Source organism: Caretta caretta, chromosome 20 (genome assembly GCF_965140235.1).
Source record: "Caretta caretta isolate rCarCar2 chromosome 20, rCarCar1.hap1, whole genome shotgun sequence".
In the NCBI taxonomy this organism is placed as follows: domain Eukaryota; kingdom Metazoa; phylum Chordata; order Testudines; family Cheloniidae; genus Caretta; species Caretta caretta.
The window spans coordinates 18,414,827-18,439,946 of record NC_134225.1 but is presented as its reverse complement, the minus strand read 5'-3'; the positions used below and the strand labels follow the sequence as shown (position 1 = coordinate 18,439,946).

Here is a 25,120-nt window from a genome sequence, read left to right as displayed (position 1 = left end):
CACCGCTCTGGATCCCATCCCCTGGGTTTGCGTTGGAGTGCATTCAGGGATTGGAGTCCTTTTTCCATTAGACAAAGGACTGGGCTCATGATCCCGGCAGCGCCTCACCCCAAAGCACTTTCTACAGTCCCTCAGTCCTACTGCTGGCCTCGGCAGAGAATCGTTACCCTTTGGATCTACCGGGAGCTGAAGGTGGGAAGCCACTGCCTGTGTCTGTTGTATTATAAACAGGGGGAAATAAAAATATTCCAGACGAGACCCTTGGATCCATCCCCACAACCCAGTTAGGGAGAGAACCCAGGAGTCCTGATTCCCAGCCTTCTCCCCTCCCTCCGCTCTAACCACTGGATCCCACTCCTCTTCCAGCGTTAGGGATAGAACCCAGGTGTCCTGATTCTCCCTGCACTGACCACTTACGGCCTACAGCTGGGAACAGAATCCACCAGGAGTTCTGCCTCTCAGGCCTTGGTCTGGTGGCTGGAGAGTGGGGAGCTGAGATTCAGGACTGCCTGCATCCTGTTGCCAGCTCTGTTGCTGACATGCTTTGTGACCTTCAGCCTTCTGTGCCTCAATTTCCCCATCTGTCCAAGGGGAGGGGTGGTCATTACCCCAGCAGTGGGTCTAATGAGGGAAGTGCTTTGGGTTAGAGTTGGCTGGATCCTTTTGCTAACACAGCTCTTCCCAGCCGGCCCATGAAACAAATGAGGAAGTCACGCTCCCTCCTTCCACAATCCTTCCGCTGCTCCCTGGAGCTGCCATGGAGACAGGAGAGAGAGAGCCACTCCAATGGGCCGGATGTGAAGGGCTCCGGCTGGGGACAATCCAGGCCCCCGGCCAAGACTGGGGGGTGCTGGAGGAGACTCTTCCCTGTAGAGAAGAGACTTGGTGGAGCAAGGATCTAGGGCAAGCGGCAGCCCCAGGCTCAGCAGCAGGTGAGGGGAGGGGGCCTGGATGAGGAGAGGCAGGAGGTGGGAAGGAAAGGGTTCGAGGTTCTCTGGGGCTGTTCCCCGGGCCAGAGAGGGGGGCCAGACCCCCTGCTGCCGGGCAGGATCGGGCCTGAGCGGGTGGGGAGGCTGCTGGGTATGAGTAAGGGGCTCCCCCTGGGATTGGTGTGGGGCAGGGAGCGGTTAGCAGAGCTGAGGGGCAATAAAGAACTCAAGTTAGTTAGTTGCAGGGAGAGAAAACTTTGTTCTCTTCTGGGTCATGGGCCATTCCTCTCCCTCTTTCTCTCTCCTTCTTCCAGTCTTTCTCTCTCGTTCCCTTTTCTCCCCCCAAAAAACATCCCTGGACTAACCCCAAAGGGGGCCAGAGCCAGAGCCAGCTGTTCAAGAGGGTGTCCCACGGCGACAGGGATCCGGCCCCATGGAGACGGGGATCTGGTTCTGTTTCCGCAGGAGTGGGGAGGGGACGAGCTACTTCTGTAGCTGGGAGGAGGTACCTGCACCACCCTGGGTGCTGGGAAAGGTTTCGGAGGGGGGAGGGTGCTGGTGATAAATCCAGCTGGTAGGAGCAGCTGGCTGGTTGGGGAAAACGGTCTCATTCAGAGCACTGGAGGGGGCAGGGATCCGAGCTGGTTTACATGCCTTGCCCCAGGTAAGCAGGTAGCCAAGGGCAGCTGTGTGGTTAGTGCATTGGCCTGTGGTTCTGGAGTCCTGGCTCTGCCAGCCACTCCCTGTATGAGGCTGGACACATCACGGCATCGCTCCGGGCTGCCCGTGGTGAGACAGGTGCGGGGATTCGTCCCCTGGCTGGGACATTGTCAATTCTTTCTAATGAGAAGGCAAAGAATTGTTAGAATTGCATTTAATTCTCTCACCCCAACTGCACTTCATATGGTTTGGAACAATAACCATCCCAGCAACGGTCCTGACACTCAGCCCCCGCTGCTGTAACCGTCAGACCCCACTCCCCTGCCAGAGCTAGGGAGAGAGCCCAGGAGTCCTGACTCTAGGCCACACCACTTTATTTAAGGTCTAGCCTTTCGGACGTCAGTGGTTCACTCTACTGGCATGAGATCAGGGTGGATCTGAGCAGGGTGGAGGGAAATCAGGGGACGAAGTGAGCGATGTCCTTCGTGGGAGGAGAGGAGAAGGCTCGTAAGTCTAAGGCCTAACAGGGAGACTGTCAAGGCTCCATTGGTGCTTCTCAGCCCTGCTAGGGAGGGATGGGGTGTGCATGAGCTCAGACTCTGGGAGGTGAAATACCTTCCTCCATTGGCGCCTGATGCTGGCTTGGGCTCCCAAGAGACGAGATGCCTGGATTCAGGTGCCCCACGTGAGAGGGGGCTGGTTCTGCCAGGAGGAGCTGGGCACTTTGCACATCCACCTCCTGTGAACAGAGCAGCGATTCATATGCAGAGCCAGGACTGAACCTCTTGCCCGACAGCATCGCGAAGCCAGGCAGCTGCCTCATAAGCTAAGGGAGCCACTCCCAGAGCCAGCAGCAGCAGTAAGTCCTTTGTCCCTTTGGTGAGAGCATCATGGGAAGGTGCTAGGCCCTCCCTGAGACACAAAGTCAGGGCACCACTCCATAGGCAGAGTGCAACATTTAACCCCTCCTCTGCTACATCATTTCAGTGCTGGTTCGCCTCCTCTCGCCCACTCCTGTGCATTCAAACTGCAGGGCAGCCCTTCTGCCAAGTTTCTCCCTCTCTCTGTTGGGCAGGATCCTGTGGGGAGGTGGCAGAGCAAAGGGCTACAGTGGCAAGATGGTTATTAAGGGGATCACCTGGTCCAGACCTCTGAATCTACCAACCCCAGGAGTGGGTGGCCAGAGGGACTGCAGGCTGGTACTGCTACACCCCCGCTTTTAAACAGCCCCCAAGGGGTCCCACTCTTCCTTTAGGTTAGCCCACGCAACCTCCCCGTCTCTGAGACTGAGCCACTGGGCTCCAGCCGTACTGCTTCACCCCATGGAGCTTTGCCCAGAGAGTCCAACTGGGACATATGCCGGGCCAGAGACTTGCTCACTCCTCAGGGTCCAACGCACCCTGGGAAAGATTTGCAGTGACACCAAGCAGCCTTTACAGTCGGGTCTATTACAACAGCACGGGAAGTCCTTAGGCGAGCACAGAGAAGCAAAGGTTAAGACATATCCACCTCGCCAAGCCAGCACCCCACCCAGCCAAGCAGCCGTGGGCTCCATTTCAGGCTCTCTCTCTGTCAGACCCAGGTGAGAGCCCTGGCTACAGCACTTCCCCTGCCACTTCTTCCCTTTGTTCTTGAGCTGGGGCCCTGGACTGGCAAGTGGAGAAGTGGGGAACTCCCCCTGGTTGCTAGCTGTGGATGTGCTGGCCGCTGGGGTTCCCACTGTCTTTTTGGTTTCCAGCCAGTCCTTCAGTGAGCCATTCAGTCCACCCCAGACAGCCAGGTGAGACACATGCCTCAGGGCTCGTGTCCTGGCCCTTTCCCCCACTGGTTAGCGATGCAAAGTACGGAGGGAAACTGAGGCACACACAGCAAAAAAATTCCCACTTCATCACAGGGCCCCAGCTGAGCTCTGGGTTCTCAGCTTCTTTGACCAGCAGGCCCTCAAATGTCCCCTAGAAGACAGAGGCAAGAGGAGAAGGGCGGAACCTCATCACTGAGCAAACATGGAAGCAGCATGTGTGCTGGCCCTTTTGCGGGGTGGCAAGAGGGCAGGGGACCCTGGGGAATGCCCAGCACCCACCCCTCATGTCTCTTCACTATCTTTGAACCTCCACATTCAAGGCTTTCTATGCCATTAACTGTTTCTCTGTTAGGTGTATTATGGTAGCACTTAGAGGCTCCATTGTGTCAGGTGTTGCACAGACACACAGTGAGAGACAGTCCCTGTCCCAGCTGAGATCAGGGCCCCCTGTGCAGGGTGCTGCACAGATACCCAGTCAGAGACAGTCCCTGGTCCAAAGAGCTCACAGATTAAATAGGCAAAAGAAGGATCATTATCCCATTCTACAGATAGAGAAACTGAGGCACAGGGAGACGAAGTGATGTGACCAAGATCCCAGAGGGAGTCTGTGGCAGAGCCAGGATCTCCCAAGGACCAACCCAGGCTCAGAACACCTCTAAGCCACTGACCCTTATCCTTTCCCTCCCACCAGCCATGTTTTCCCTGACGGAAGTGGCCTGCCTGAGTGACGGCCGGGCCCCGTTCAGTACTCTGAAGCCCTGGTGGGACGTTTTCACCGACTACTTGGTCCTGGCAATGTTGGCCATCTCCATCATCGCAGGGACCCTGCTGATCTCCACAGATCAGGTGGTGTGCCTGCCTGTCGGCAGGACCAGCATGGCTGCAAGTGGGTCCCCAGCTCCCAGACCTGCCTTAGGGCCTCTGGATGGCCCAGAACCCGAGGCTTCTCCGGTCGGCACCAGGAGGAAACTTCCTGCTGCCCACAGTGGACACCCAACCAACCTTGACTACCAGCAGTACCTGTACATTGGCCAGGTCTGCTACCACCAGGCGCTGCCGTGGCACTCCAAGTACTCCCCATACCTGGCCCTCCTGCACGCGCTGCTCTTGATGGTCTGTAACAACTTCTGGTTCATATACCCCAAGACCTCCTCCAGGATCGAGCTGTTCCTCTCCATCCTCCGGAAGTGCTTCCACTCACCCTGGACAACCAAGGCTCTCTCAGAGACAGCCTGCCAGCCCTCGGAAGGCAAGCTTGGCCGGATGAAACCCTGCTCTGCCCAGATCTCTCAGGTTGGCGCTGGCTCTCAGGCGGAGCAGGCATCCTCCTTCCCTAGCGCCACCATCCTGGACCGGAAGGACAGGGAGCAGGCCAAGGCACTCTTTGAGAAGATCCGCACCTTCCGGGCGCACACTGAAGCTGCCAGCCTCCTCTACTGGGTCTACGTGGGGCAGACGGTGTTCAAGGTGGCAAAGCTCTTGGCCGTGCTGGGCTACACGTCCAGCTCTGCCGGCACCATTGCTTTCAGGCACATGTGCCGGCCGGGCCTGGAGGACCTCGCTGGCCACGCCACCTTCTCCTGCACCCACAGCCTGGCCTACATCCTGCAGAAGCTGCTGCTGAGCTACCTGGCCCTGGTGCTGCTCAGTGGGCTGGTGGGGGTCTACACCCTCTACTGGCTCCTCCGGAGGCCGCTCAGGGAGTATTCCTTTGGGCGAGCCAGCGAGGAGAGCAGCTTCAGGTCTGTCCCCAATGTCTGCAATGACTTGGCCTTCCTGCTGCACATGGCTGACCAATATGACCCGCTCTGCTCCAAGAGGATTGCCATCTTCCTCTCCACCATGAGCGAGAGCCAACTGCTGGAGATCGGACAGGAGCACCGCAGGGACTATGAGGAGCTGCGGCGGCAGGTGGGGAGGGACGCCTTGGGGCCGGCTGGAGCTGAGGCTCTGTGCCCTTCCGGCTCTGCCCCAGGCTGTCTATCAGAAGGCAGACCTGGAGGTGCTGCGGCTGGAGTGCATGGTGGAGGTGAAGCTCTCTGCCAAGGTGGCCCAGATGGGGGCGCTGTCTGAGCTGCAGCTGTACCGCTGCCAGCCACGATGGAGCCCATGGCCTTGGCTTTCCTGCAGGAATGGCTCAGGGGGCTGCACGTCCAGTTCACTGACATCACCAAGATCCCCTCCTGGCTTTACTCCTTGAAGAACCTGCACCAGCTGCATCTCTCCAGTCACCTCTGCTCCAACGTGCTGGCCCTGGAGGTTCTCTGGGAGCTCCAGAGCCTGGAGATTTTGCTGCTCCAGACCAAGCTGGCCAAGCTTCCTTGCTCTATGTCCACCCACCTCCGCCATCTCTGCATCCAGAACGACGGGACCAAGCTGGAGGCACTGGGCAGTCCTGAAGAAGACAAGCAGCCCCCAGCAGCTGGAGCTGCTCTGCTGCCAGCTGGAGAGGATCCCACCGCTGGTCTGGCACGTAACCGGCCTGCAGAGGCTGGGTCTGCGTTCCAGCCGCATCCGCAGCCTTGAGGAGGGGACTGGCTTCCAGCATCTGGCACAGCTCACCGGCCTGAAGCTGCGGCACAACTGCATCGCCACCCTGTCCGCTTCCACTGGGGCAGCGGGCAGCCTGGAGGAGCTGGTGCTATCCCACAACGAGCTGGAGTCTCTGCCCCATGCCTTCTTCACCCTGAAGAGACTCAGGCACCTGGACCTCAGCCACAACCTCCTTCGTCTCCTCCCCGCGGAGACTAGCCAGCTGGGGACGCTGCAGCACCTCTCCATCACCGGCAACAGGATCAGGGCACTGCCCAGCCAGCTCTTTGCCTGTCTGGAGCTAACATCTTTGCAGCTGGCGGACAACGCTTTGACCATGGTGCCGGCTGAGATCGGGAGGTTGGTGCTACTCTCCAGGCTGGAGCTGACAGGGAACCCCTTGGAGTCACTCCCACTTAAGCTAGGCTGCTGCTCCCTGCTTAAGCAGACTGGGCTGAGTGTGGACAACACCCTCTTCGAGACCCTGCCGTCTCACGTGAAGCAGGTGCTCGCCACACCCGTCTCTGCTCTCTCCCCCGTGAGGCCTTTGGCTGCTCCAGAAACGTCCCTGGGGGGTGGACAGCTGGGGAGCCTGTTATGTGGCTGGTCTGTAGCTCCGGGGCACAGGGAGGAGATCTTGGTTAGCAGCAGCAAGTGGACAGAGCCCAGGCACCGGGTCTCCGAAGACCTTGCTGGTCATGGAGCCCCCTTGTCCAGGTGGCTGTATCTGTACCAAGTACAGCACCTGCTGCATCATAACCACAGAGCAAAATCTAGCCTCCACCCAAGTAGGGCAACCCTGGCCCATGCTCCTTGCTCACAAAGGGGCTTGGGTGCAGCTGAATCTGGGGTGGCAACTGAAGGGGGGCAGCCCAGGCTGGGGGGATGGGCTCTCCCTGCACAGCCCAGCTCCATGGTGTCTCCCTGGACAACCGGGCTTAGGAGAAGGGTCAGGGAAGCCACAGCAGCTGGAAGATCAGCTGCCCTGTGGATCCATAGCCTGTTACACCGGCAGAACCGGGAGATCTGCTGTGGAGGGGCTACAGGGCCACCCTATGGCCTGGAGGAGGAACGACACCTTCCCCAAAATACCCAGTGCTTCCCCCCTGGATATGAGGCAGCAAGGAGGATATGACCCAAGTCAGCACAGATAAGCTCCTTACCTCCTCTCACACCATGGGACACTGGGCCAGAGGGGGCTCCATTAATCAGTGTGGACACCAGCCCCTTGAAATCCTCACATGAAACACTGGAATAGCCAGACTGGATTGCAGCAGGGGGCGCGTCTAGCCCAGACTCCTACGGTGGCCGACACCAGCGACTTCAGAAGAAGGTGGAAGGAGGCACCCAGTGGACAGCAATGGAGTAACCTGGACCCAGGGGAAGATTCCTCCTAGCCCCCAACAGCCCATGCCCTGGAGCAGCAAATCTGTCCCTAAACTCCACTGTGTTGTAGTATTTGCTATTCTAACTCTGGACGTTTCCGTTACCCGTGGAAACATCCAAACCTGCGTTGTTCCTGGCTTCAGTGGTACCTTGTGGCAGTGAGTTCCACTGGCTTATTAGGGAGCAGCAAGAGCTTAGAGCCCCCCAAGGCACACATTTCAAATGCAAGGGAGAGGGGGACGAGGACAAGGGAGGGAATCTCTCAGCCAACCTAAAAACAAAACGAGTCATGTGTCCGTGCACCGTTTCTCCGATGCGGCCACCGTGGCCGCCTGTGGCCACCAGGGGGTTTCCCTGCGGCCAAGGCAGTTTCCTGTGCAGCATCAGCCCCCCCCCGTCCGCCCTGTTGCTCCGGCATGTGCTGCCTCTCTGGAGACACAGGGGGGACACACAACGCTTAAGGGGCAGGTGAGGAGGCGGCAGCGGGCGGGGGGGGTGATGAGGCCAGTGGCGAGTGGGGGGCCCTGGCGGAGGAGTAAGGAGGCGAGCGGCCAGCCAGCAGCAGGGTGAGGAGGTGGGCAGGGGGGTCTGGCTGCGAGCGGCGGGGTGAGGAGGCGAGCACTGGGCGGACAGTGGGGTGAGGAGGTGAGTGGGCAGGATGGTGGGGGAGGAGACGAATGGCAGTGATGGGGGCCCTGGCAGAGGAGTAAGGAGGCGAGCGGCCAGCCAGCAGCAGGGTGAGGGGGGCGGGTGGGAATCTGGCTGCGAGCGGGGGGAGGGGGGGCTGAGGAGGTGGGAGGCGAGTGGCGGTGGAGTGAGGAGGCAAGCCGGGCGGGGGGGTGAGGTGGTGGGAGGTGAGTGGGGGTGGAGTGAGGAGGAGGAAAGCAAGCGGGGGTGGAGAGAGGTGGTGGGAGGCTAGTGGGGGTGGAGAGAGGTGGTGGGGGTGGAGTGAGGAGGTGAGTGGAGGTGGAGTGAGGAGGCGGGAGGCGAGCGGGGGTGGTGGGAGGTGAGTGGGAGTGCAGAGAGGTGGTGGGGGTGGAGAGAGGTGGTGGGAGGCGAGCGGGAGTGCAGAGAGGTGGTGGGGGTGGAGAGAGGTGGTGGGAGGCGAGCGGGGGTGGAGAGAGGTGGTGGGGTGGAGAGAGGTGGTGGGAGGCGAGCGGGGCTGGAGAGAGGTGGTGGGGTGGAGTGAGGAGGCGGGAGGCGAGCGGGAGTGCAGAGAGGTGGTGGGGGTGGAGAGAGGTGGTGGGAGGCGAGCGGGGGTGGAGAGAGGTGGTGGGGTGGAGAGAGGTGGTGGGAGGCGAGCGGGGCTGGAGAGAGGTGGTGGGGTGGAGTGAGGAGGCGGGAGGCGAGCGGGAGTGCAGAGAGGTGGTGGGGGTGGAGAGAGGTGGTGGGAGGCTAGCGGGGGTGGAGAGAGGCGGTGGGGGTGGAGAGAGGTGGTGGGAGGTGAGCGGGGGTGGAGAGAGGTGCTGGGGGTGAAGTGAGGAGGCGAGCAGGGGTGCAGAGAGGTGGCGAGGGTGGAGTGAGGAGGCGGGAGGTGAGCGGGGAAGCCCTGGGCTGGCCGCAGCCATGAGACCCACCCCCCCACACCTGCCCGGAGGAGCCCTGGGCTCACCGAAGCCCAAAGCGCCTCCCGCTCCCTCATCCAGAGGAGCTCCGGGCTGGCCAAAGACCCGAGCCCCCGCACCTGCCGGAAGGAGCCCCTGGCCAGCCGCAGCCGTGCCTCCCTTCCTCTCCCCTCCCCTCTGCTCCCCAGACCAAGCCACCCAGATATGTTTTTAATTATTATTTGGACTTCTATTATGTAAAAGCATTTTAAAATTTACTTCAGAATTGTTATACAACCACTTTTACCAAAAAAAGCAAAAGAAACAATAATAAAAAAGACAAGAACGTGCAAAGCACCTTCTTTGTGTTTCTGTTCTGTTAGGTCCAGTAAAGAATAGAGATAACTGTGCATGTTTTTATTGTTGGGTCTGCAAAAAAACCCCAACCCTGACATAAATAAAGGACAATGATTTGGATTTATATATATGCGTATTACTTAATTAACTTTAGGAAAAATAAATAATTTTAGGAAAAAGTGCAGGTGCAGCCACCAGCAAGAGTTGGTGGCCACACTCTGAGGCCACCAAAAATTGGTTGTGAGAACCCCTGTTTTAGTGCATTTTTGGAGCTCTCCTCTGAGTGAGGCGAGCAGCCCAGGGGCCCAGGCCCAAATCCTGCACCAGGATCCTGTCCCACAAAACTTGTGGAGGGTCGGGGCTTGAGGGATGCACGGTCAGATTTTCAAGCGCCCTTGAACACTGGCGTTTTGAGCTCATTTGAAAAGATGGCTGTCACGTGCCGCAATGGGAGCTGCTGGGCACTAAGCAGGGTGGGGTGGGGACGGACAGGGCCCCCCATTCTGGGCAGGGAGAATCTGGGCTCTCTGTTTTGGGGGGTGAGCCATAGGGCGGAATCTGGGTCCTAATGGGTGGGGAGTAGGCTCCAGGGGAGAATGTGGCCCCTATGCAGGGGGTGAGCCCCACGAGGGGGGTGGGGAAAAATCCATTTGGGTGAAGGAGCAGTGAAATCTGGCCCCGAGTTCTTCTGAAAATCTGGCTTTTGATGTGACAACCAGCCCCAGCTAGAACTTTCTGTGGCTCCTTTGGGGGAGATGCCACGTTTTTAACTAGCCCAATCAGACGCCACCAGGCCCACACCCGGGTGCACTGGAAGCCTCAGGCAGCCAGGTGGGCTGTCACGCCCAGAGCAGATGCCCCATTCCTATCCTGCTGGGACTTTTGGATCCACTTCTTCCCCCCTCTGCAATCACGTCCATCTCTCTGTCGGATAAAAGCACCATAGCACGCCCCAGGGGTGAGCACATCCCCAGTCTGGTGCCCCAGCCCCTCTTAGCCTGGTCTGCTCCAGCCCGGCCCTGGCTTTGGGGCCCTGAGCCACAACCTGTCCCGCTATTGTGCAAGGCTGTGAGGTGCACTAGGCTCTCTCTCTCCATTCTGCTGGCGGGACATGAGGTTTATTTGGAGCCCAGCTCCCCGCCTCAGAGGAGCTGGGTGGCCCCTGAATGGGGGGGATTTTCACAGGGTTTCCCCAGGAGTCAGCAGACTGGGGATGGGGAGTCCCCAGGACTCCCAGGACAGAAGGGTTTAAGGGGGAGGCACAACTGCTAGACTAGGGAGTGTTGGGGGAGAGGCAGGTTTCCCACGCTGGGGGGGGGAGGGAGAGTCGGGGGGAGGGTCTCTAGTGGGGGGGTGGTAGCAGGGTGAGAGGCTGGGTGAGGAGGAAGGTGGTGGGGAGTGGCAGAGGGACTGGAAGGGTCCCCAGGCAAGAGTGGGGGGAGGAGGAAGATGGGGGGAGTGCAGTGGAAGGGGCTGGGTCCCTAGGCTGAGAGAGGAGGGGGAGGGGCAGGGTCCCCGGGGAGGGGGAGGGTCCCTAGGCTGAGGGGGGAGGGGGAGGGTCCGGGTCCCCCAGGAGGGTCCCTAGGCTGAGAGAGGAGGGGGAGGGGGAGGGTCCCTAGGCTGAGGGGGGAGGGGGAGGGTCCGGGTCCCCCAGGAGGGGCCCTAGGCTGAGAGAGGAAGGGGAGGAGCAGGGTCCCCGGGGAGGGGGAGGGTCCCTAGGCTGAGGGGGGAGGGGGAGGGTCTGGGTCTCCCAGGAGGGTCCCTAGGCTGAGAGAGGAGGGGGAGGGGGAGGGGCCCTAGGCTGAGGGGGGAGGGGGAGGGTTTGGGTCCCCCAGGAGGGTCCCTAGGCTGAGAGAGGAAGGGGAGGGGCAGGGTCCCCGGGGAGGGGGAGGGTCCCTAGGCTGAGGGGGGAGGGGGAGGGTCCCCCAGGAGGGTCCCTAGGCTGAGAGAGGAAGGGGAGGGGCAGGGTCCCCGGGGAGGGGGAGGGTCCCTAGGCTGAGGGGGGAGGGGGAGGGTTTGGGTCCCCCAGGAGGGTCCCTAGGCTGAGAGAGGAAGGGGAGGGGCAGGGTCCCCGGGGAGGGGGAGGGTCCCTAGGCTGAGGGGGGAGGGGGAGGGTCCCCCAGGAGGGTCCCTAGGCTGAGAGAGGAAGGGGAGGGGCAGGGTCCCCGGGGAGGGGGAGGGTCCCTAGGCTGAGGGGGGAGGGGGAGGGTCCCCCAGGAGGGTCCCTAGGCTGAGAGAGGAAGGGGAGGGGCAGGGTCCCCGGGGAGGGGGAGGGTCCCTAGGCTGAGGGGGGAGGGGGAGGGTCCCCCAGGAGGGTCCCTAGGCTGAGAGAGGAAGGGGAGGGGCAGGGTCCCCGGGGAGGGGGAGGTCTCTGAATCCCGTAGGAGAGTTTCTCTAAAACCCAGGCCCTGATGCCTCCAACAAGCTGGCTCGGGGCGCATGCGCATTAAGAGTTGTCCGACACAGGATGAGCAGGCTGAAATACCCACGAACAACCACAAGAGGGCACCAGAATCGCACGCACAGCAGTCCCTTTTCAGTCCGAGGAGCTCATCTCAACCGGCAGGGGGCGCGGTCGGAGAGCTCGGCACGGACGCATGCGTACAAATGCCCCTCGTCGGTAGTGGGTGTGTGGCGCGATTACGGCGGCGCAGCTGGTTCAATCCCGCGCCTGCGCAGCGTGGCTCGCCAGGAGCTACGGCGGCTCGGCGGGCTCATGGGGCGCCTGCGCAGCGTGGTGTTTGTGTATTCTGGCTGCGAGGCGGCGCTGGCTCCGGGGGGAAGATGGCGGCGTCCTCGCTGGAGCAGAAACTGTCCCGCCTGGAGGCCAAGCTGAAGCAGGAGAATCGGGAGGCCCGGCGGAAGATCGACCTGAACCTGGAGATCAGCCCAGCCCGGGCCCGGCCCAGTAAGGGGGGGCCGCGAGAGGAGGGGCCCCGGGGGTGACAGGGGCCCCGGGGCGGGGCCTGAGGGGGCGAGCTTGGCAGGGGAAGGGTCTGAGCTCTGGGGGTCTTGGAGTGGGAGGGGCCCCGGCATGGCAGGAGCGCGAGGGGAGGGGTCTGAGCTCTGGGGGTGGGGGGTCCCCGTGGGAGGGGGTGCTTGAAGACTGGGGCCCTGGAGGGGAGGGGCCTAAGGGGGTTTGGGCAGGGAGGGGCGGGACTTGGGGAGTGAGGGAAAGGGGATTGAGGCCTGTGAGTAAAGGCTGTGAGGGGCCTCTGGGATGACAGGTGGGGTGGGGGTGAGAGAGGAGCCATTGGCCCCAGGGATCTGTGCGGGGAAAGAGGGCGAGGTGGGCCTCTGGTGGGAGGAGTTGGGGGGTTGGAGAAGGGGGATAGGGAGGGCCCTGAGTGGGGAGGGAGACAGGAATCTGAGGCAGGTGGGCTTGTAGTTGGGGTGGGGGGGGGGAGGGACTGTTCTGGGGGAAAGGAGGGATCCAGGCTGAAGAGGTTGGTTTTTGGAGTTGGCAGTGCAGTGGGCCATGATGGAGGGGAGAAGGGTGTGCGACCAGCAGAGGGGACTCTGCCACTCTTTGTGACAGTTTTGTTTGTGATGGGTGGAGGAGAATAGATGGGACTGGGATCATAATGGTGTTGGGGGGATGAGGGGTGGAAGGATGATTGGGAGTCTCTCCATATTCTGGGAGAAGAGGGAATGGGGAAGTGAATAAGGATCTCCCCAAGGGACATGGGGACAGTACAGCAGGGATTGCTGCTTGCTGTATATGTGGGAGAGGGATGTTCAGGTAGAGATGATAAGAACCGGGGTTGCCCCTTACCACCTGGCCTATATGAGGAGGAGAAGGGAGAGACCATTGGCTATGCAGAGTGAGGGAGGAGAGAGTGAGCTGATCAGGTTGCCTGGTATGTAACACCCCATTTGTTTGGAGACAGGATGAGGGCTTCCCCATAGGTGACCTGTCAATATTAATGGTGAAAGTGCTTTTGGGGTGGTCATCTACTGAGGCCTTAGGAGAGGGTACATGTGCAAGACTCTAAATTGGTGGGTGTGGGAATAAGGTAGATGATATTTTTAATGTTCTGAGCATGCAGTGATTTGGGTGGAAATGCCAGTCTCTTCTTATCCTGTCAACTGGCACCTCAGCCAGGCTTGGAGCATGTGGCGAACATGTGTGTGTGTGCACATGTGCAAACTGACTTGTAGCACACTTGAGGCTACCAAAAAGCAAATGTCAGTCAGTTGCATAATTGTGCGAGATAGTTAGATGTGGAAAGGTTTGTGTGTCCTTTCTGCCTTGGGTTCAGGCTAGTCAGTCAGAGAGGAAGAACAGTGCTTTTACTTCTGAAGCTTTGTGTGGCTGAATGAGGGTAGGAAACATGTTCTAATCGTGAGTAAGGCGGTGGGACTAGGACTTGGGAGACCTGAGTTCAGTTACTGCCTTAGGCACAGACCTTGAGTCACTTAATCTAGCCAGTGCCTCAGTATCCCATCTGTAATATGTGGATAATACCACCCTATTTGACAGGGCTTCCATGAGGGTAAAGTTCCTTAATGAGTGTGAGCAGCTCAGATATTATTGTGATGTGGGCTTTTTAAATTATTAGAAAGAGGATTGTGTAATTAAATGATGGTTACATGATCATGTAATTATATGCTCACAACAAGCCTTGGGAGTGCTAGATTCTCCTGCTGGCCCAGTTACCTATCAGGCAATAATTTCTGGAGAGCGATTACAAGGTGATGAGTTTTCAAAAGCTACTCATCAAGCAGGCTCTTAGTAGCTGTTTCGCTTCTTTTCCTCCACGGCACAGAATTGGTGTCTCATCTCCCCAATTAGTTGTGTAGTTACCACCTTGAGACTGTGCTGTGGCTGGGTGCTTGTCCTGAGTGTGCTTTGTTTTAAGCCAAAAGATGAATAAATTAACTGTAAGCTGATTGATACCAGCCTCAGAAAATCATCTTAGGAATTTACTGTCTAGTCACCCAATCTACTTGCTTAGCTTTACCATGGTGATGATGAAAAATAAACTCTCTACTTGCCAAGGACAAGTAGAATTTTCAAAGGCTGATCTGTATGCACTAAATATGGACTGTGTTTGAGGGAGAGATTTTAATGCTTTCTCTTCATGACTGTGAGGCAGAGAAAGGTGGTGAGCATCCTGGATTCCTGTTGCAACTGAAGACACTTGTTACTTTAGAGACTAACCAATTTATTTGAGCATAAGCTTTTGTGAGCTACAGCTCACTTCATCGGATGCATCCGTTGAAGTGAGCTGTAGCTCACGAAAGCTTATGCTCAAATAAATTGGTTAGTCTCTGAGGTGCCACAAGTACTCCTTTTCTTTTTGAGAATACAGACTAACACGGCTGTTACTCTGAAACTTGTTACTTTGGAACAGCAGGCTCTCTGTCAGCAGTCAGCATAGGTTGGAGTGTAGATGGCTCTAGTGTCAGGAGGACGATGATTCCGTGTTGTGGCGGAAACTTATTTTCGTTCCATGTTGGAACACAAACAGGCTTTCCAACATCTTTATGAATGTGAAATTGCTGATATTGGGTCAAAAGTTGAGGTTTTCTAGTCAGGGAGATTTTTGGGCCCAGGTAGGTGGAGGGGCAGGGGAGAAGCATGGGGGTGTCTCATGTTATATAGCCTGGTGGTTAGGGCACTGGGCTGGAATGTGGGAGACCCATGTTCTAATTCCTGCTCTACCTGATACAGAGCAGAGTTCTTCATCCCAGATCATTCTAAATCAGGCAGAGTGAGGACTTGAACTTGGGTGTTCCGGGCTGGTGCTCTAGCCATCAGGCTATAGAGGGTGAGGGTTTCTGTCTTTCAAGTCCTGGACCAAAAAACCTTCCAGGTGATTGTCAAAACCAGTACATCTCCGCAAAATGTTTGAGCTTTGATGAAAGTTCATTTGGTCAAAAATGATTCCATCCAACTCGAGTTGAACCAGGGCCAGTTCAGCTCTTGTATAAAAGATCCATGCTGTGGTGAGGTGATAAATGAGATGATATCTAAGATGAACACCTAATGGAGGCACTGATGTCTAGACGCTTAGACCTAGGCTCCAACAGTTGAGGACTCCTGGGTTCTAAACCTGGTTTATTGTGTTACGCTGGGCAAGTCATTTCTCCATACTTCAGTTACCCCAGCTGTAAAATGAGGATGAAAATAATCCTTTTTGTCAAGACTTTTGACATCTATAGAAGCCAGAATGCTCAGTAGAAAGTACTGCTCATTTTTCGAAAGACCACAGTTAAGGGGTGGGCTCGTGAGTCTGTAAGGACTTGAAGGGCATAGGTACCAAGAAGAGGAATTATTTAGGATGCTTCAACTGGGCATATCTTGGCGGAATAGGCTGAATGTTAAGGGAAGACTTCCTGCCTGTGAGATCTACTAGCCCAGTGGCTCGCAACCTTTCCAGACTACTGGACTCCTTTCAGGAGTTTGATTTGTCTTGTGTACCCCCAAGTTTCACCACACTTAAAAACTACTTGCTTACAAAATCACACACAAAAATACAAAAGTAGCACAGCACGCTATTACTGACAAATTGACTTTCTCATTTCTACAATATAATTGTAACATAAATCAATTGGAATATAAATATTGTACTTACAGTTCAGTGTATAGTGTACGTAGTGCAGTATAAACAAGTCATTGTATGAAATTTTAGTTTGTCCTGACTTTGCTAGTGCTTTTTATGTAGCCTGTTGTAAGCCTAGGCAAATATCTTGATGAGCGGGGAGAGGGATAGCTCAGTGGTTTGAGCATTGGCCTGCTAAACCCAGGGTTGTGAGTTCAATCCTCGAGGGGGCCATTTAGGGATCTGGGGCAAAAATTGGGGATTGGTCCTGCTTTGACCAGGGGGTTGGACTAGATGACCTTCTGAGGTCCCTTCCAACCCTGGTATTCTATGATTCTACCCCCTAGAAGATGTCTGCATACCCTCAGGGCTACACGGAACCCTCGTTGAGAACCAGTGTACTAGCCTGTGCAATGGTCTCACCCAGGAAAGATGGTAGAAGTCCCCTGGACATTTACACTAGGTTGGACAGAGCCTTGGAGAATGTACTGTAGGAAGCAATCTTGCATTTGGGCCCCAGTGAGTATAGATGAGAAGCATCCCATTGGGGCTTTTATCTTGCTTGGAGAAAGGACCAAATCCTTTAGTGAAATCTGTGCTTGTTTTAGCTGCTCACTTCCTCCTTGCTCCCACCATTCTGTTGCCCCGCCCCAAAACAATGCACCAACTGCCTCCTCAGAGATCTCTGGCCTTGCTGCCCAGGCCGCCTACCTTCCTTTAATTCATCTGTTGGGCTGGAAGAGCAGGAAGGCTTTGCTGTGTCCTGCCTTTTTGAAGCTCATTTGCATGTTGCTTCTCTGGTATTGAAAATCAGTAACAGGGGTGGGCAGGCTGGTGCTGGCCAGTTGGTGCTTGTCTCAACTCTCTTGGCTTGTTATGTGAGGGAGCTGGAAATGCCAAGATAGGGAATCACAGTTGTGCTTATTCGAGAAGCTTAGCAAAGGGGGTTTTCTTGGAAATGTCTAAAGGGCTCTCAGGAAGTCCACTTAACACAGGCAATGGGTGCATCCATTTCTGGGCACTGTTGATTTGCCACTATTGATTCACAGTTCAAGACGGGTTCATTCATATCCTGGGAATTCTAGAACCCTGCCAGAATTCTAATCTGTCCACTGAAGGGTTAGTATCCAGAACAATTGTCTGGATTGGTTCTGGATGACAGCCATGCTAGTGCATTGAGCTGGTACAATAATGAGGGAGAGTCTGAAGGAATAAAGAAAACTGATTAGGCTTCTAATTCAGTTTTGTAAAAACAGCACAGTGTTTGGCTTAAAATTGCAGTGGGGACTCTCATGTCTAAACATGGAGTGTCTGCACCCCACGGCTGAGAATCTGCGAGTGACACAGACTGTAGTTGTCTTTTCATTGCCCAGGTTGAGTTAAATACAAAAACAATCAGTATAAATAGTGACAAGTAAATTGGACTTTAAAAATCATCTCACTTGTTATAAGCTCTGGTAGCATTAGTGACAAAGAAACTAGATTATTACCCTAAAAACTGTCATTTGGTTATTATTTATATTCCAGTGGTACCTACATGCCCTAATCCAGAAGGGGGCCTCATTGTGTTGGTTTCTGTTCATACACATAGTGAGGGACAGTCACTGCCCTTGAAGAGTTTATCATCTAAACAGCAAAGGGTGGGAGGTGAAACAGAAACATGTAAAGGGTAAGTGACAGGCCCAAGATTACCACGCAGGTCAGTGGCAGAGCCAGGAATAGAACCTAGGTCTCCCAAGTGCTAGTCCGTCTGCTGGTCCACTGCACCACACTGCCTGGCTGGACCATGCTGCCTAGAGAACACCCTGATGTGGTATCTGAGGGTAAAATACAGTAAACAACAACAACCACCAAGGTTCAGATGGGCTTTGTCTATACACTAAACTCTTCTACTGCAAACAGTCTTTAGAAACACTTGTCAGTACTGGTCTAGAAGTATTTTCGGTGATTATAACAAAAAAGATACGAAATCTGCTATTAAGTGTTGTTGTGGTTTAGTTTTAAATAAAAGAAAACGGATATTTTTCTCCCTTTGGATGGTAAGTATCTCCCTGTATGCAAGCCCAACAACACACCTAAGAACCGAAAAGTATAACTGGGGTCAAAAAAGAGTTCCGTAAGTTCATGGAGGATAGGTCCATGAATGGCTATTAGCCAAGATGGTCAGGGACAAAACCCCACGCTTTGGGTGTCCCTAAGCCTCTGACTCTCAGAAACTGGGACAGAATGACAGGGGTGGATCACTCAGTAATTACCCTGTTCTGTTCATTACCTCTGAAGGATTTTGCACCAGCCGTTTAGTTGGATTGCTCCTGCTTTGAGCAGGGGATTGGACTAGATGAGCTCCTGAGGTCTCTTCCAACCGTAATATTCTATGATTGTCAGAAGACAGGATACTGGGTTAGATGGACCACTGGTCTGACCCAGTATGGCTATTCTTATGTTCTTAAAAAGATTCATAGATATTAAGGTCAGAAGGGACAATTATGATCATCTAGTCTGACCTCCTGCACAACGCAGGCCACAGAATCTCACCCACCCACTCCTGCGATAAACCTCTCACCTATGTCTGAGCTATTGAAGTCCTCAAATCATAGTTTAAAGACTTCAAGGAGCAGAGAATCCTCCAGCAAGTGACCCGTGCCCCATGCTACAGAGGAAGGCGAAAAACCTCCAGGGCCTCTTCCAATCTGCCCTGGAGGAAAATTCCTTCCTGACCCCAAATATGGCGATCAGCTGAACCCTGAGCATATGGGCAATATTCACCAGCCAGATACCCAGGAAAGAATTCTCTGTAGTAAATCAGATCCCACCCCATCTAACATCCCCTCACAGGCCATTAGGCCTATTTACCATGAATATTTAAAGATTAATTAATTTCCAAAATCATGTTATCCCATCATACCGTCTCCTCCATAAATTTAAACTCTTACGCCTGTATGGAGTCCCTTGAATGGATCAGTGCCTTAAAGATGGAAAAATTTCCAACTCCCTAAGGAGTCCAGTGGAGGATTGTTCCTTGTGGTATTTCACTCATTTTCGTTTTAAATGTCCCAAGTTTGGGGCTTCTGCTGCTTTCCTCAGGACCCTTCTGCAATCTAATAGCTCTTCTTGTTGTGAAGTTGTCTCCCCATCAATCAAGCTAAATCTTCTGTTTCACCTCCTGGCTTCTATGTACCACTTGAATTCCTCCTGCCCTCTGGCAGGCAAACCCTCTTTCCCCCTTCATTGTCTTGTAACCAGGCTACACAACTGAGTCCTCTGATAGGGGTCTTGGGTTTTTTTTTCACCTTTCTCTGCTGTACAGAGTGTGGATTGCCTGCTGGGATCATCTGGGCATGTCTTACCTCATTTCCTGGTGGCACCTTGGTCTTGCCTGTTCTCTGCCTATGGTACACAACCTGAGGACTGAAATGCTTTAGTCTAACCCAAGGTATCAAGTTCATTACAGGAAGTAACTGGTTGGAATTTAATGGCCTGTGATAGGCAAAGAGATCAGACTAGAGGATCGAATTGGTCTTTTCTGGCCTTAAACTCTGTGAAAGTAGGGTCCAGGGAATAACAACCTAAGGGAATCTGTCCGCTCCAGTTAGAAGGCTCCGGGATCCTGATGTTGTCCACAGCAATCACTGAGATTCCATGCTGTGAAACCAGGATTGAGAGATGTTTGGAACATCGGCATTGCCTTCTGGTGACTCGTGCAGGCTGTGCACCAATAGCTTCTGGCAGAAATGCTGCAGCTGTTTCACCCTGTACCATATCCAAATTGAATGGGATCAGTTTAAAGTCAGAAGAGACTTTCCCCCTTCTCAGCCAGTCCTGCTGTCGGATATTACAAGTACAAGGACCATGTGAGCACCGAACTAGATGTGGGAAAATCAGCTGGGTTCTTTCTGCCACCAGGTCTTGCTGCCTATAATAAATAGATAGCGTTCAAAGAGAATCCAGCTTGTGCTCCATAGCTCTGCAGAGTTAGTGGGGTTGACGGTTTCTTGGGGCAGTAGAAAGAGTATCTTAGATCAAGACTACATGTCTTTCTACACAAAGGTGCACAAGCTTATTTGCAAGAGGCAGACTCAGTGCAGAAATCACAGGGTGGAATTCTCTGGCCTGCGTTAGGTAGGACGTCAGGCTTGATGATCTCAATGGTCCCTTGTGGTCTTATGAATCTGTGACTCAGAGGAACATCCTATATCTACTATGGCATCAACACACACAGTGCTTTAGGGACCAGCCCCAAGGATCTTCTGACAGATGTGGCACAGCAAAGGACTGTGTGGGGGAGCCGGTGGTAAGAGTGAGGTGAACCTTATGGTGACTGTAGAGGGGCTCTTGGTACACAGTTGCCCCATTGACCCTAGCCGCACCTTAATATTCGGGCTAAACGAATCGGAGAGAGTTGTGAACAGCTCGTGTGTGACTGTTGAAATGTCTGCCTCCCCTCAGAGCAGTGTTGCGTGGGATAGTTTGCACAATGCTGATCAGTCTTATGAGAGACTCCCCCAGAGGTGACTGGGCTTTTTGGTTGCTCTGTTTGTGTTGTCTTTCTTCTAGCCTTGAGCTCTTGAAGAAGTGATAGATTTAACTGCATGCACTGTGGTGGGGGACAGAATAGGAGGCTAGTTGCTATAGCTGCGGCTGGTATGTCTTTCCAGAGCCAGCCTGTTGGGCAGCTAAGCTTTGATGCCTGTGGAGCATGGTCTGTGCTTGAAGGTGAACAAAAGTAACTTGCTGGGCCTAATCCTGCAGCCTTCACTCGGGTGGGTAATCCCATTGAAGACAGCAGGTCTGCACACTTCAGTAAAGGGAGGCTTATAGGATCAAGCTCAGATCTTAACGGAAGGATGTGTAGATTGCTGCATTTTAACTGAATCCAGTATCGAAGGGCTTATTAAACCACCCAGTGCTGAGTTCGGATTTCTATTTCTCCTTCCTCAGCTGAGATCTTTCTTAAAGCCGCAGGGCCTGAATTCTGTGACCAGTTTGCAGGTGGTGGGTGGAGCACACTAGAGACCCACCCCTCCCATGTAACTTCACAATCTAAAACAGATTCGCCACTGGGATATTCCCTTCTGCTGTTGGGTTAAATTGAGTAAACGAGAGAGAAATGTGCTCTGGTGTAGAAACCAGAAAACAAAAACCAATTCAGCCCAGTGAATTTCTTGGGTGATTTAGTTTTTTTCATTTTTTTTATAGACAGCATTTTTCCTGTGCAGTATTTTTCTGAACCTAACATCAGTGAGGAAGATATTTTGAAACATCAGGCTCAGATTGCTTTCTGTAAAGGAAAAGTGGAGCTATTTTAAAGGGAAGCTGTGAGGACATTAAGAGTCTTATTAGGTCTGTTAAGAAACCAATGGAGAATTAGCTGTCAAGAAGCATACAGGGGAAAGGAGAATGGGTTGAAAGGGGTGTGGGCCTCGTGGTGGAATCAGGGGATATTGAAGAGATGGGAGTGAACTGTTAGTGGGTTTTGGTTTATTAGATTCTAGGAACTGTGGGGAGGTGGATCTGTTGATGTGGTTCTGTATGAAGCTGGCCAGCTCATCTTACTTTCTGTGTCGCCAGTGCTGAATTCGGGTTGAGGGTTGTTTGGGAGTATAGGATTGGAAGGGTCCTCCTGGTTTGAGAAGTCCAGTCTCCTACTGTCGCAAGCAACCCCAGCATATCATCCTGTTCATAAATTCATCAAGCTGCATCTTAAAACGAATGAGCTAGTTAGCTCTCTCTACTACTCTTGAAAGACTGTTCCAAGCTGTTCTTATTCTGTCATAAATGTGAAAGCCACTGATCAGTGCTGCAAATGGACGCTCCAGCCATCACCACGAGTTTTTCTGACTGGACCTGCCTAATGTTGATGGAAAGAGTAGAAAGCAAGCAATCAAAATGGGCTGAAATAACAAAATCAGATCATTCTTCTGAAGTAAAGTGTGAACATTGCCAAGAGTTGTTGAGCGACAAGAGAGAAGGGATTTGTGCCCATCTCTAAAAGACTAGAAGATTGGTTTCTTTGGTTTTAAGATCAAAGGCCCCATTGAATGAAACTCTTGCTATTGAAATGGATGAACAAAACATAGGTGAGCTTGATCCTGAAGCAAGGCATTTTTTGAGGTTGCTGTTGTCAAGACGTAGCCACAATGATGGTGTAAGTCCCTGCTCTCTTCATTCACAGGTGGTCTTAGTGTGCCATCTGGGACAAGGTCGAAGATCAGTGGGTGATTGTGGCATAACAGCCATCGAATGGCAGAGAACCTTCTTTTGTGCTCGTAATACTACACACAGAATGAACAGTTCAAGGAAATGATTGAAGCAATTTGCCCTGGGGATATACTCCTTCTAATAGATTGAAAGTGGCATGTCTGTTACTAGACGCTGTGAGTGAAGAAATGGGGGGGGGGGGGGGAAGGGAAATGAAAGGAGGCACTTAAATGGTTGATGTGGACACTTCTCCCACAAACATTTTTGATCCTCCTAGGCATGGGACATCCCCTCCAAACTTGTCTGCAAATCCTGTTTTGCTTCAGATCCCTCCTTGAGATTCGGAGATGCCTACAGGAAAATGCCAGCTGATAGATTCAAGGAGCTCAATCTGTTTAGTGTAACAAATATAGAGCTACGGGATGACTTGATCACAGTCTGTAAGTATGGACACCGGGAACAAATATTTTATAATGGGCTCTTCAGTCTAGCAGACAAAGGTATAACATGCATAAGGTGTAGATTTTTTAACAGAGAGTGTAATTAACCATTGCAACAGTTTATCAAGGGCTGTGGTGGATTCTCCATCACTTTCCTTTTTTAATTCCAGAGCATCTTAGCAGACACTGGGAGCAGTACAGCATCACCATTCATTCCTTGTTCTTCCTGTAAGCCAAGCCTGGCCATGACATCCCTGCCATTAGTGGGTGGATGGCCTCTAGGTCAAACTAATCTTGCTTGGTTTTGCATTTTTTTCTTTCATTCCATTTATTTTCTTTCTTTTTGTATTTCTCCATCACTGGCAATTTTAAAATCAGGTTTGGATGCTTGTTTAAAAGATCAGTTCTACTTCAAAAGGAATTATTTTGTGGAAGTTCTGTGGCCTGTGTTATATAGGAGGTCAGACTACATGATCATAGTGGTGCTTTCCGGCCTTGGAACCAGAAGATAGAAAGCCAGCAGAGATTTTTGCTCTTGTTCTTGTATATTTCTTATTTACATATAAAAGAAATCAAACCGACAGAGCTTTCCAGCTGTGTCCACATCTGCCTATGTTAACCTTTGTTCTTATTCACATTTTTGAGCTTGTGGTTTGTGGTACCACCTACCATAAAAATCATAGGCCAGCCCCACCCCCAGTCGTGAGATTGACATAAAAAACATAAGATTTGGAAAAAAAATATGAATTTGATGTTTTTGCCTTCTGTTTTTTGAGTTGTTGGGGGTCATGTTTTTCAGTCCCCTGCCCCCAAACTTATTTTCTTTTCTAAAAATGAAAGAGGAGACTCCATGACTCCAGGAGTGGGGCCTGAAGGAACGTTACAAAGCAGTTAAATGGGTTGGCAAGGCTGTGTTTGTTGCATCTTGGACTGTAAGCCCCTTGGCGCAGGGATGATTTTTACTTTCTTAGTACAGCACCCAGCAGAATGGGGCTTTAAACCTGACTGAGAGCACAGCTGCTGCTGGAATTTAGCAGTAGCCATAGTTGCTCTGCTGCAACTCTGATGAGCATGTCAGTTTCACTGTGTGGGAGCATCAGAGGCTAAGGAGGGGTGTTTCCACTACCTCATAGGCTTCTGCTGCCCATGAACTATGATTTTGGCAGAGACCTGAAAGAGCTGTTGACATTCACTTCTTATTTGAAAACATATTCACGTCCACTTGGAGTACAACTGAGAAGTGGCTGTCCAAACGGCCCCCGGGGGAAGGGGCCATATGTTCATTGTGTCTCAGTGGTCCCCAATCAGATGGGTGTGCCCTTCCCTTAATTTCCAGTGCTGGAAACTAAACCTGGGTTCTGAGAGTCAAGCTGGCTCTATTTCTTCTTGGGCATCATCTGCAGATACACAAGGCAAGTGACCCTTGGTGATTCCTGTCCCCTTAGTGCGTTTGTCGAGGCATAACTGATTGGAACTTAAACAATCCTGGTGATGGACAAGAAGAAAGCGAATCCAGCTCTCCCCATGGTCTAGGAGGAGTAAAAAGCAGGGAAATTGTCTTCTAGTTATTTCAGTCAGCAGATCGGACTCCAGCACATAAACAGAGGCAGGCCTGAGGAGTAAGTGAAGTTGCTCTTCGGAGCAGAGCTGTGTTTGTGCCAATGTGTGCATCTGCTACCAGTTTTGGATTCTGTACAGTTCTCTGTACTTCATTTAATTCTCCTTTTACAAGATGCTCACTGAGCTGGGAAGTGAAAGGTGATGTGAGGTAGGGGTGGCCACTTCTGTTCAGGTTGGGGGAGGGGTGGAAAAGTCGGCTGTTGTATGCCTTCTGGGGTTGTAATTATAGTGAATGATTTGATAGACGCCTGCCTACATCCGTGGGAAAGAGTCTCAAGCAGAATTTCCAGACCTGGTGAACTCAGTGATGAGCTACTGTCTCTTAATCCTATCAGGCAACTGTACCACTTTAAGCAGCCAGGAACAAAGTTGAAGCTAGACAAATTCAGATTGGAAGTAAGGTGTATATTTTTACACAATGAGAGTAGCTAACCATTGGAACAATTTACCAAGTGTGGTGTTGCATTCTTCATCACTGCCCATTTTTAAAATCAAGATTGGACAGTTTTCTAAAAGATCTGCTCTAAGAATTATTTTGGGGCAGGTCTCAGGCCTCTGTTTTACAGGAGGCCAGACTAGATGATCACAACGGTCCTGTCTGGCCTTGGAATCTGTGATACCCCTGCTGTGCTTTGTGTAAGTAAAATGTTGGTACTGTATGAAATCAGTGCAGCCAGTATTAAATAGATTGGAAACTGGTTAATTGCTAGATCTCCAAAAGTAATTGTCCCAATGTTCCTGGCCCAGTGCGATTGGTCCCAATTGTTCCTGGCCCAATACTATTCAATATATTTGTCAGTGGTCTAGAAGATAAAATGTGGTGGTAAAATTTGCAACTGACACAAGGGTTGGTTTAATGGTGAGTAGTGATAAGGCCAGGTAAGTTATACCGAGTACTCAGGATTGCTTGGTGAGCTGGACTCATTTGAGCAACATGTGTTTTTAGTACAGCGGAAGATCATAAACCTAGGAACAAAGAATGTAGGTCATCGTAATGGTATGGGGGACTGTATCCAGGAAAGGAGTGTCTCTGAAAAGGACTCTGGGTCATGAGAGATGATCAGCTGAACGTGAGCTATCAGTGCGGGGCTGTGGCTGAGGGCTG

The 25,120-nt window shown here is 53.0% G+C and overlaps 2 protein-coding genes across 5 annotated transcripts in view; both read left to right on the top strand.

Annotated features, from left to right (window-relative positions):
* Window positions 1-742: 742 nt before the first annotated feature.
* On the top strand, window positions 743-7,901 carry LOC125627821 (volume-regulated anion channel subunit LRRC8D-like). Its single transcript, XM_048832349.2, is given in 5 exon segments — window positions 743-932; window positions 4,082-5,316; window positions 5,318-5,480; window positions 5,483-5,781; window positions 5,783-7,901. Coding segments are annotated over 5 exon segments (3,147 nt in total). The 5' UTR covers window positions 743-757; the 3' UTR covers window positions 7,058-7,901.
* A 4,006-nt stretch (window positions 7,902-11,907) lies between these two features.
* The window catches only part of MAP2K7 (mitogen-activated protein kinase kinase 7), a 52,131-nt gene continuing 38,918 nt past the window's right edge, over window positions 11,908-25,120 (top strand). The window contains exons 1-2 of one of the 4 annotated variants that reach the window (XM_048832369.2): window positions 11,993-12,117; window positions 22,233-22,395. In XM_048832369.2, coding sequence (XP_048688326.1) covers window positions 22,317-22,395 — 79 coding nt within the window. In that variant the 5' untranslated portion in view covers window positions 11,993-12,117; window positions 22,233-22,316. Of the gene's footprint in view, window positions 12,118-22,232; window positions 22,396-25,120 lie in introns of all 4 variants that reach the window. The other 3 variants (XM_048832367.2, XM_048832368.2, XM_048832373.2) reach the window with 3 other exon arrangements.